This window comes from Theobroma cacao, chromosome 2 (genome assembly GCF_053813885.1).
Source record: "Theobroma cacao isolate CCN51 chromosome 2, ASM5381388v1, whole genome shotgun sequence".
Lineage (NCBI taxonomy): Eukaryota > Viridiplantae > Streptophyta > Magnoliopsida > Malvales > Malvaceae > Theobroma > Theobroma cacao.
In genome coordinates this window covers 48,095,357-48,107,676 of record NC_142640.1, presented here as the reverse complement: position 1 = coordinate 48,107,676, position 12,320 = coordinate 48,095,357, and the positions used below count along the sequence as shown (strand labels likewise).

Sequence of the window (12,320 nt, the reverse complement as noted above, 5' to 3'; positions counted from 1 at the left end):
ACTGAGGTGGTGAGAGTGCTGTTATTCTCTTTTAAACAAAAAAAAATTTTTTTGAAGCCTATATGCAAAGTTAGATTTGCTGTGTGAGGCTTGAGCCCCATGATGAGGCCCAACCTAAGGCACTTACGCCAATCCATGGACAAATGCAAGAATCGTTATGCGTGCATTGATGTTAGAAAGCACTTTGATGCTAGAATTGACCCAACCCTATATTTTTTTATTAATTATTTTGAGGAGTTGTCCTTCTTCCTCCTTGAAAATGCAAGAATTGCCAGTTGGGGTTGGGGGACTGGGGACATAAGTCTGAAGTATGGTGCACATTGATCTGTGTGCAAGCTTAAGCTAAAGCTGAATCACTGAACCCTTAAAACAAATATAAGATAAAGAATTGACAATCTCACAACTTGCAAACCCATTCACTAAAGTAAAAAAATTTGCATTGAACAAAGAGACATGGCTTCAGCTCCCCCAAGGAAGAATCAGGAATTTATCAATATCACTGGTTCTGGGCATGAAACATAGGGAAAATTATGGTTCTTTGTTTTTGCTTTGATAATGAATAATGACTTAGCTATTAAGCACTTTGAGAAATGTCCTTCTTAGTGTAACACGTGTTCGATGTTAACCAAGTGAGCTGCCCAACCCTACTGGCCTGCCAAGTGCCAGGGCTGGCTGCCATGGATATTTTTCTTCTTTTTCATTTTTATTCTATAGTTGGAGAACCTGAAAGTGATTCGTCCTGTTCAAAACAAACAAAGTCCACGACACTGTCACCCATTTGCCTCCAGAAAAAGCGGAGTAAGTAACCTGAAACATTGAAAATTACAATCTCAAACCTGCTTTTTGACCCTGTTAGGGAACTCATCTCATAGTGGTTAAAGAAATAAGCAAAAAGTTAAACAAAGAATATGCTTTATTGAAGTAATATAGACCCGACTATTTACATTTTCATGACTTAATCGTGTCTCCTAAAAAAATATTAATAGTTATACAAGTAAGAAATAACACGACATAATTCATTAATTTAAATTCATTAAATTTTATATTATATTCATGTTGTATATAAAATTATTAAATTTAAAATAATTTTAATAAAAATATTATAAAAAATAATTTTTTAATTTTATATTTGAATTTGAAGAAAAGGATTTGAATTTTTTTAAAATGAAAGAAATTATATATCAATTAATAAATTAAATATTAGAGTATTTTTTTCAAAATTTTATTACTTAGGAATATGATTCTCCAACATAAAAAAGGAACCTTTATATTATTCCATTTAATAAAGAGATAAGGTAAAAGGTCCAATACTGTATTATTCCACTAAATAAAGTACTTTGATACTTCTTAATTAAATGATTTCCATTTTCCACGTGAACATTCCTCATTTTTACAGGTAAACTTTTGCACCATAAATGGTTTTAATTAATGAAATTGATTTTTTCCTGTATCCAAAAATATAAATATAAATCATTAATATATAAGGTAATGATTTGTCTTATAAATAAAAAATTAGTTATTAATTTTTAAAAAATTAATTAAAAGGTAACACTTTATTATTATTTGATTTAATGTTAAATAGAATAAAAAAATTTAAATTTATTTTTTTAAAATAAAAAATTTTAGAATAAAGCAGCATAAATGTTGAAAAAAAAAATAGACAAGAAATAAATAATTCCCTTTGATTTGCTTTTCTGTTTTTGTCCCCCTTAATTTATCTCTTTTTACGTTTGAAGTAGGATAAAAACTCTGATTTTCTCCTCTGTTACCGCGTCGTTTGATTAAAGGGCGGGAGAGGAAATTGCTTTGCCTTACATGATTTGATTGGCACTCTTTGTCAAATTGCAATCTCTCTTGATCTCTGTTTCAAACAGGTATAAACAAAACTCTTTCTTTGTTCTGTTTTCATTGCCTGCTTTTAAGCCTCGGATCTGCTTTAATTTTCATTTTATGATCATTTTGTTCCATATTTTCAATTCAAAATCCATTTTTTATTGCAAGATTTGGACTAACCCATCTCTTTATATCTCTGTTCTTTTTATCTTTTCTTCAACTTTCGGTTAGTAAAGTAAATGAAATCTTTATGTAGTCTCTGTATCCAAAGTTCTTGGAATCTTAAGAATATGGTTTTAAAAAGTAAATCTTTTTGGTCAAAATCAACATGGGTATTTCTTTAAATTTATCTCATTGAAGTTTTCAATCGTTTCTCTTAATTTCCTTGTTGGGTTTTCGTGTTTTTCTTGTTTTGAGGCATTTATCAATACCTAATTTCTTGGATTACTGAAATCACATGATTTTTCTGTTCAGTACTAGCAGGTTTTAGAAATTTTGTGAAAAAGGAAGGATGGGCTATATAGGGGCACATGGAGTAGCAGCTTTGCATAGATACAAATACAGTGGTGTGGATCACTCTTACCTTGCTAAATATGTATTGCAACCCTTTTGGAGCCGCTTTGTCAACTTCTTTCCTCTTTGGATGCCGTGAGTTCTTCACCTTTTCTTGCTTTGAATACCCATACTTTTATTTGATGCTTGTTTTTGTCAGCTTTTGGCGGAAAGAAGTGTTTCTGTTTATACCTGTATGATAGTTGCTACTTCTCAGTTGTATATGCAGTTGGATTGTGCTATTTGATATAGTATTAAGCTTAGAGGAAGGGAATGAAATTATCTCTGTTTTAAAGTTTAAGTTTTAATCATGATCACGTGCTTCAATTGAACGTTTAAGTATTTTCCCTTTTTTGTGATATTTGCTGGCACTAATGTATATTTGTTTGAACATGTGTATGCTTCTGGCTTGGCATTTTTTACAGACCAAACATGGTATGTGATGCTTACTACGCTAAATTACAATTTCAGTTAACATATATACACATATATGCACCCATGGAAAATATTTTCGTAGGTAGGCATATTTATATGTACATGCATGCATTACTCTTCTTATTTGATTACTAATTTGTTATGCGTTTGTTTTTCAAGATAACACTTACAGGGTTTATGTTCTTGGTTACATCTGCACTGCTTGGCTATGTAAGTGGGAAACTCTCTCACTACTTAATTTCTTCAATGCCATATTTATTTTGATTTCTGAATCTTAATGGTCAAACCTTTTTTTGACTCAAGATGTTATCACTTGTCTGGAAGTTTTAGTATTATTTTCTGCAACTTCTATTTCATTAAATGTCTACATCATCGTGGAAAACCCCTTTGTGATGATCTTTAGTTTCAATTTATGTCAATCAATGAACATCTTCTAACTTTCTGACTTAAGGAGATGGGATTGTGTGGTCTATCTTCTATAATTTCTATTCTAGTCATTTCCTGATGACTTGGTTGGATTGGATTTTGTGCGTATTTGATTTGATTTATAAGCTGAAATTCATTTATGAAATCTTAGTTTTTGTAATCATGGTGTTTTTTTTTTTTTTTTTTGAAATTGGATTCTGCGTAATGAATGACTTAAAATGAGAGTTTTAAGGCTAATTGTGATTAGAAGTGGACCAAGTGGTAGTGTATGTAAATGATATTTATATGGTGAGAAGGGCATGTGTATGTTGATTTAACCTGCAAAACTATAAATTTTCTTTCTTTTTCTCATGCACTTGCGATTTAGATAGAAATAAATTTCACTTCTTCTAATGGCAGTTTCTATGTTTGATATACAACTGGTGTTGCCTTACATGTCTGTTTAATTAATGTTGTTCTCATGTGCAAATACTATCTTTCAGCGAACGTGTTGGTTGTGTGTATGATGGTGTCTTGGAAGGCTTAGGAGAATGATACATGTTCTTTTGCTATAATCTTTCCATTCAGTTTTCTATTTCTATTACTGTTTCAGATTTATTCCCCTCACTTGGATTCACCCCCACCAAGATGGGTTCATTTTGCACATGGGTTACTACTATTTTTATATCAGGTTTGCTCTTCCTTCTTGCTGGCAATGTTTTGAAAATTCCTTCTCCTTTTTCCCTTGGTGTGTTTGGGAAGGGGGATGAGTGTGTGAATATTTTACTCTATATTTTCTGCATGGGTTCTTTTTGACGTATTAGTAATTACATGCTAGACTTTTGATGCTGTTGATGGGAAGCAAGCTAGAAGGACAAACTCCTCTAGTCCACTTGGAGAGCTTTTTGACCATGGTAATTTCACTTTATCATGTCTTTTCTCCATCACTTGCTACTTACATTTAGAACAAATTCTGATGTAATTATTTTGTTTGGTGTTCCTAAAATGTTACAGGGTGTGATGCGCTTGCATGTGCGGTACGTGTTTAACTTTTTCATTGCAGAACAATTCAAAGGCTAATAAAATTCTTCCATTATACGAGACTGATCCTTTTTGCAGTTTGAAACCTTGGCTTTTGGGAGCACTGCCATGTGTGGAAGGGACAGTTTCTGGTTCTGGGTAATTTCAGCTGTTCCATTTTATGGGGCTACATGGGAACAGTAAGTAATCCAAAATGCACTTTATTTTTTTTTTCTTTTGTTTCCCTTGTAAGAAACCAGGCCATACTTGTGCAATCCTTCAATCACTTGGATTATTCTACAAAGGCATTATAAGTTTTGTCTTCATTGCTCATTTCCTTGCAACCTCCACCATTTTTTGTTGGGTAATTTGGTTGAGAGAATTTTGCAATAATTTCCTTGATGTGTATATTTGAGGTATTCTAATGATACCGTTTGATATGTATTTCTCTTGCATGTCTCTGTCCTTACTATGTAAAATTTTAGAAAGGCATATAATTTATAATGCGGTTTTTGTAGCATACAGTTGAAAGTTAGCACAGCTGATACATCTGTTATTTTTCTTTTTTTTATGCAGCTATTTCACCAACACGCTTATCCTTCCTGTAATTAATGGGCCTACTGAGGGTCTTGCACTGATATATACATGCCACTTTATGACAGCAATTGTTGGTATGCTACCTCACTTGATGTGTTATTTCTGCCTTCAACAACCTGTACTGTGAAACCTTTCTTTTACTTGGATGTCATGCATTGAAATTTTGAACTTTCATTATATATTTTTCTTCTATTTTTCACTTTTCTGACTGCTTTGTCTTTCTTGTTTCCCTTAAGGTGCCCAATGGTGGGCTCAGCAATTCGGGAAGTCCATGCCCTTGTTCAGTTGGGTACCTTTTGTTAATGGTAAGTTTTTAATTATGTGATATTTCATTTGCAATTGAACAATCATCAGCTAATGTCTTTATTAGTCGACACTGCACAAATACTATAAATGCAATATTTGGGGGATCTTAGGGACATTTTGTCATGAATTACAAGTAATCAATATGAATTATAAGATATGATGGTTTTAATTTAAAGTTTTCTTTCCTTTGTGTTCTTGAATATGATCAATAGCTAGTTGAATTCTGCCACTCTTCTTCATATTGCTTGATGGATCTCATTTTTTGAGAATACCTTTTACATTTGGGAAAGTACAAATGCAGCCCTCATGCTAGTTATATTAATAGCAATGGATAATGGGTGAAACTATAGATGGAAATGATTTGATAAAACAAATTCAAAAGATTTAGTACTCTGATGTTCTGGTAATATTGGAGCTGTCACAGAGACAAATTTGTTATGAATCACTAGATTCGGTCATGAAATTGCTCCTCATTTGACTTCACAATATGTGATTGTCATTTTGTTCTTCATTCAATACCTTATCTTGGTGTTGTAGCTGTTCCAGCAGTGTTCTTATTGTACAATCTTGTTCTATTTTTTTTTTCTTTATCATTTGCTTTTTGATGTATATGGTATTTCTAAGTATCTGTCCTTTGTTTCCAGAATCTAGTTGTAAATGTTGGATTACAATTTTAAATTGTTAGCTGCTGACCACATTATCTGTATAGGTATCTTATATTTGATTAGTTATTTATATTTATTATTTTATTGTCTTAAGAAATGCAACTCAAGCTCAGCAAATTGTGCTTTTTACCTTTTTTTTTTTTATGTTGTCCTTGGATTTTTGGATCTTATTGGTTTATTTGTTACTTTTTCCATCTTTTCTTTAACTATTGTTGTTATTTATTTAGTTTTTCTTCCCTTTTTGGCATTAGAAATTCCAACATACAGAGCTGTGCTGTATGTGATGATAGCATTCGGTGTTATACCTACAGTTGCTTTCAAGTAAGTGGCTATCCACATCTTAAAATGGTTAAAATTTAGTTCTGGCTTTCATGGTTTTAGCTTCTCATACTTTCTTTGTGGCATTCTTGTAGCCTTACACCAGAGCTGTGGACTATTAGACTTAGTTACTTTGACCTTTTGCAGCACATTGTCTACTTTCCTTTAGCCAGTTTTAGTCTGGTTTTACAGCTGAAGCTTCTCATGCTTTCTTTTGGCATTCTTGTAGCACTACACTAGAGCTGTTGACTATTAGGCTGAGTAACATGATCTTATTGCATTCTTATCATCAATGACCGTTTTTATTCCCAACTCATGGCCTTGAAATCCAAATATTTGATGACTGCCAAAAGATTTTAGCTCTGCAGGCCCCATATGAACCGCAGAGGCTGTGGTTTCTACGCGTGAGGCCTGGTCTTATCAGTCTAGGGTTTTTATTTTGTTGATATTACAGCTCTTTGGTTAATATAAGCGTAAGCTTCATTAATGTGCTTGTACGGTTTCTTTTGCAGTATAAGCAATGTCCATAAGGTTGTTCAGGCAAGAAAAGGAAGCATGTTACTGGCATTAGCCATGGTAATTCTGTAACTTTTTATGTGTTTCTTTCTTCATTCCGTATATGCTTAAATGCTTAATAGATGTTTTGTGTTCTTGTTTGTCAGCTTTACCCCTTTGCTGTACTCATGGGAGGAGTGCTGGTTTGGTAAATTGAACCTGTCCTTTTTTCTTTTAGCTGTGTTAGTTTTTTCCTTTTTGGTGTGCATATTGGACTTACGTGGTTTTTTAATACTTTGAAGGGATTATTTGTCTCCCTCCGATATTATGGGAAATTACCCACATTTAATTATACTGGGAACTGGACTTGCTTTTGGGTTCCTTGTGGTAAGGTTTGCTTGTTATCGAAATTTTCTAATATTTCTAAATTCCTAGTTTAAATGCTTTAGTGTGTCATGTGCCCTCTTTATGACTGTTGCTGGCACCTATAAGTGAAACTGGTGACACTGATTCAAATATGTTTAGAACAATATCTTTGTAGACAATTTGGCTTGTCAACAACTGCAGACAATTCCTTGCTTGCTTGCATGCCGGTTGTTTGAATGCTTAAAATGAGCCAATGCTATTTTTAAGAGTGAATATTTTGTAATTATATAACCTTTTTTTTATTTTAATATAGGATGCTGTTGAATCCTAGGGAAGTTATTTCTATTTCCTTATTTTTCCTCTCTGTTTCTCTCTCTCCCTCTCTCTTTTCACTCACTCGCTCATCTTTTCTCTTAATAATTTCTATATGTGAAACCTAAGGAAGCCATCACTTTAAAGTCTTTTACTGCTTCTGTTTCCATCACTTTAAAGTGCATTATTGATTTTCTTTGTCTGACTCATCTCTACAAACTCTTGTGCACCAAATGAAAATTTTCAGAGTTATTTATTTTGAATTTTTTCTTTTGCTCCCACAACTCTATGGATGAGGGGTGTTAATATGAACTCCGGTGTCCATCTTGGGGCTTTACTCTTAGTGGCTCCCTTTATAAGCTTTGAATGTTTCAGTGTTAAAGTATTTGTGCATGTGTTATTAAGTGTTGTGTATATGACTTTTGTGTGTATCTTTCTGTTTATCTGTCTACCTATATATTGTTTTCTTTATTTCTTTTTCCACTTCCCAACACTTCTATATTTTCTTCTGAATATGTGGCTTGTGTTATAGTTGTTTGTTAGGCTTTAGTGTTCTATTTCTCTGGACAGCACTTAAAATCATTTATTGAGCACTGATAAGGTAGGAAGACAAATTCCTATTTACGTGGTTACTGAGGGAAAATTGTTTTGACAGGGACGGATGATTTTGGCTCACTTGTGTGATGAACCCAAGGGATTGAAAACTAACATGTGCATGGTATGTAGCATTCTTTTGTATGCATATTCTGATCAAATCAATGTGGGTAGAGGCTTAATATAGCTGAGCTTTGAGAAGCTTAGGCTTGGCTTCTAACGTATATAATCAAGCTCAAGCCAATCCAAGCTTCTTGCAAGCCTAAAAAATTGCAGGCTTGCACTTTAGCTTGTGACAGATTTGTCAAGGTCAGCTTGACTTTGAATGATCTTGATGATAAACTAAACTCAACTGAGGTTGAAAAAGTTTACTTGTTCTTAAATAAGGATCCTAATAAAACTTTTACATTAATATTATCATTTATTTATACTAGATAGAGTATCGAACTCCCAATTGAGCTTCATTATGTTCAGGGTTGAGCATGATAAATTAAGCCAGCCTTACTTTAAGCTTGAGTTTGACTTTTTAGCAAACAAGCTTGAGTTAAGTGAATCCTGAATTGAGATGAACGTGAGCAGCATGTCTCTTCTGCATCTTTACCCTCCTTTTTTAGTGCTTTGGAGTTCAATAAACTAGTGCCATAGAATTTTACACCTTCGAAAATACTGCTTCACTCTTTATTTCTGATTCCATGTATAAGGATTTATACTTGTACTTAAATTTTTATGTTATTTTATTTACAGGAGCAGTGATTTTTGTCTTTAAGAGGCCAAGAATTTTTTTTTTTAACTACTTTTTGAAGGACTTGATTACATGTTTTTCTTGCAGTCACTCTTGTATCTTCCATTGGCAATTGCAAATGCTCTTACAGCTAGACTGAATGATGGGTATGTGTTAGTTCGATTTTGCTTGCGACCTGATACAGTGCCATGCTGTTTTAGTTGTTGTTTCTCATGGACATGAATGCTAATTGTTGTTTTCCCTCTTTTACTCCAGTGTTCCTTTAGTTGATGAGGTCTGGGTTCTTCTTGGTTACTGTGTATTCACAGGTATGATTGCTGCCTTCTTTAGTCATTTTATTTAAGGGTTTTAGGCATCTTCTAGACTTTTAGTATGTTTACCTAATCTGGCTGATCCCCATGTCATTCAAACCCATTTTTAAGGGAGTAAAAAGCATGGATTTGGTACTCTATGCAACTTTTTTCCTACATCTATTAATAAATTTATTTGACCAAAAAAAATCTATTTATTTCTGAACTAGTTCTGGAATAGGTTTTGTTTGACAATATAAAGACAGGAGTTTGGTTGTGGTTTAAAATGAGATCTATTAATTTTTAAACATTAATTTGTATTATAAGTTAGCATCTTTATCTCTCTGTCAGTTCAAAGCTCTGTGCTATCATTTTATTTTTATGTTGTTATATGTTGCCTGATATTTCTCTTTTTCTCAAAACAGCATCACTCTACTTACACTTTGCCACATCAGTTGTTCATGAAATTACGGCAGCTTTGGGTATTTATTGCTTCAGGTGAGGAAGTTCTACTGCCCATCAATGTTATTTTGGCATAGAACCTTGTATTTTGCTATTTATTGTGCTGTGATTTGAATCATTGGTACATGTGGCCCTCTCAAAATGAAGTTTAAAGCTCCTAACTTGTAGGATATATTATTCTTCTGCTGTCTGTCTTTCTTTGCTTTAATGTGTTTCGGGTCAAATTCTGCTAAGATTCAGTATTATGACTGCAATGATATGCTGGTGTGGTCGGACATGGGACCTACTTGGGTTAAATTTACTCCTTTAATAGGTTTGATTAAGGTTGTATGAAGTGATATTTGGGTAACATTTGTCTCCTTTTACTTAGATTAATCTTGGACTATACTTATTTGTTTGTTGCTCAGCTTTTATCCTAGTTACTTTCGACCCTAGAACTTTTGCCTTGTGTGTTTTGTTTATTTTTTTTCTTTCGGTTCTGTAGAAAAGTTTAAATTCTACGACAGGCCTATTTATCTTGTAGTTTTTAGAATATTAAGGTTTCGGGTTGCTCTTCGGAGTACTTTTTCTAGTCCATTGTTTCTAATCATTATCCCTTTGTTAAAATGACAGGATAACTAGGAAAGAGGCTTGAACATTAGTGATGGTTATCTGGGGTATGTTTCTTTTTCCCTCATTCCGAGCCATGATATTGTTGAGATTGCAATACGTATGGTTTTAACCTGCGTGTCAGTACAGAGTTCGAGTTGGATTAAGCTTTCTGAATCTTGTTTTTCACAATTATCTAGTGCATACAGGTTTCCTGGATGGAAATTGGTTTACAATTTTTGCTCCACCGGAAGGTTGGAAGCACTGCCGTAGTGATTCAGTATTTGGCAAAATTCTTTTTGATCCGAATCTAGTCCTAGTGCCAAAACCATTGCGGCTCATTGACATTGATATAAATGTTTTGTTGAGTTTGAGAATAGAGTAGGAAAATTTAGTTATGCAAACTCTTTTATCTACGTCTTAAATGTTTGAATCAATTATTTTCTGGTGGATATTTACAATCAAAGTTTTTGAAGCATAGACGGCAAAAAGCACTCTAATCCCAGGCAGGCTAGTTGAAGCATATAATGTTGATGATATTTGGAACTTGTGAATGAACTGGAAACTTCTATTTCTGGTAAGCATATGCAAAACTCTTAGAATTGGAAAAGATGGGGAAAGTGGGAAACTAAAACAGCTATCATCAAGGTATCTATCAATGTAAAATGCAAAACAAATTATTTATAAATAAAATAAAATAAAAAAAGAAGCGTTTTGTCTCCAAAAAATTCTATGCATCTAAGATGCCTAAATAGGGTTTGGTTACTGAACCTATGTACAATGTTCCAGTCAATTCATAAATTTCACTGATGGAATTAAATGTGATTCCACCATTCCCATCAGATGTGTTTCAAAATTTTTCCTTCTTGATCGAACTTGACTCCAACAGGATCTGGAAGCTTGGTGTAGGCATCATTCTGAATCCTTCCTGATCTTCCACTTATGAGTCCTACCCAGAATTCTCCATTCTTATTCCTTTGAATGATATCTGATTCTGCAACTAGAAGATACGAGTTATCTGCATCTAAAGTTACATCATTTGAAAACGCCAAGTCTCTGTACATTACGGATACATTTTTTATTTGAGAATCATATTTAAGTAGTAGTCTACTTCTGTTTGACGTTATTCTTAATAACAAGTAATAGCTACACAACCACATAAGCAATTAGTTTTTTTTATTATTGAAAATAAATTATAATAGTTAGAATAAAAATCTTAAAATATTTAAACTCAAATTAGCCTCCCCAGTCCTCTCTTCACTTTTTTTTTTTTATTTTGTGAATTTGGTACCAATTAATAAGATATATACAAAAAATGGGGGAGGGAATATGATGAATAGGGAAGAGAGAGAGTAAAAGTGAGGTACCTTCTTTGGAAGAAAATGCTACTATCAGTGAAATAGACCACCCCTGTCGTGGAATCAATGTCTAAACCATTTGTAAACCTGAAAGGGACTCCTTCAGCTGAAGTTGCAAGTTGTTGAGCCACGCCACCGTTGGGTCCAACCACTAGCAGACCAAAGCATGCGTCTGCGATGTAGAGGTCGCATGTCGCATAGTTGAATTTCAGACCCAATGGCCTTCGCAGATTGGTTCAGGGTTTGGATTTGTCGATCCATCGCAGAGCTTCCCATCCCTGACCCAATAAATAAAAGAAACTAGCAATTAATCAGTTTGTTATTGTTTCAAAGAAGAAATAGTGAATAATTGAGGAAAGAAAAACATGTGTGTCCATGCATGCTGGATGATAGAATGTACATACCTTACTGGAGAAGGAATGGCAAACTCTTTCCAACCAAGACGTGGTCCATGCCATTTGAGTATTCTGCCATCAGAAACACCAACGTAAGGTCCTTGGTTTTTACAGTCGAAGGCGATGCTTTCAGGTCCTGTGACTTGAAGGAGGTCGAGTTGATGGTAATTCTTGGGGACATCTTCACCGTCAGGAAGCTGTTGATAGGATTGTTTGATGTTTTGGGAGAGCAAAAGCACAAGGAACAAAAACTTGAATGAAAGAGATATCTTCATGGTTGAATTGGAAACAAGGAGAGAGTTGGATTAATGGCTGCAGAATAAGAATTACAACTGATAATGGTGGCAGAAGCACTTGTGAAAGAGGATGTGAGCATTGGGCATATATTCATATTCAGTTATTCCTATTGGGAAGGAATTGAAATTTTAGGTCAATATAGAATTACAAAACCAGACGTACAGATGATTTAGAATATTAAAATACGTTGCCCGTTGCATTTGATGTAAAATTATTAATTAACTTAATTTAATTAAATAATTTTAATTTAATTTTAAAAATTATTATTTTTTATAAGAGCTTCATAATAC

At 33.6% G+C, this 12,320-nt stretch overlaps 1 protein-coding gene and 1 pseudogene across 2 annotated transcripts; one reads left to right on the top strand and one right to left on the bottom strand.

Moving 5' to 3' along the window:
* The first annotated feature begins 1,705 nt into the window (after window positions 1-1,705).
* Window positions 1,706-10,434, top strand: AAPT1 (aminoalcoholphosphotransferase 1). Its single transcript, XM_007045585.3, has 20 exons — window positions 1,706-1,874; window positions 2,308-2,481; window positions 2,811-2,820; window positions 2,980-3,030; window positions 3,839-3,916; window positions 4,064-4,139; window positions 4,240-4,262; window positions 4,345-4,445; window positions 4,822-4,916; window positions 5,079-5,147; window positions 6,065-6,134; window positions 6,644-6,707; window positions 6,794-6,834; window positions 6,929-7,013; window positions 7,960-8,022; window positions 8,728-8,786; window positions 8,896-8,948; window positions 9,356-9,428; window positions 10,005-10,048; window positions 10,181-10,434. Exons 2-19 carry the CDS (start codon window positions 2,345-2,347, stop codon window positions 10,024-10,026), a joined length of 1,170 nt encoding a protein of 389 aa, XP_007045647.1. The 5' UTR covers window positions 1,706-1,874; window positions 2,308-2,344; the 3' UTR covers window positions 10,027-10,048; window positions 10,181-10,434.
* Window positions 10,435-10,556: 122 nt separating this feature from the next.
* Window positions 10,557-12,037, bottom strand: LOC18610101 (protein STRICTOSIDINE SYNTHASE-LIKE 10-like; annotated as a pseudogene). Its single transcript, XR_016024670.1, has 3 exons — window positions 11,743-12,037; window positions 11,335-11,616; window positions 10,557-11,116 (listed from the first exon to the last, which is right to left on the bottom strand). The product of XR_016024670.1 is annotated as a protein STRICTOSIDINE SYNTHASE-LIKE 10-like (transcript).
* Window positions 12,038-12,320: the final 283 nt, after the last annotated feature.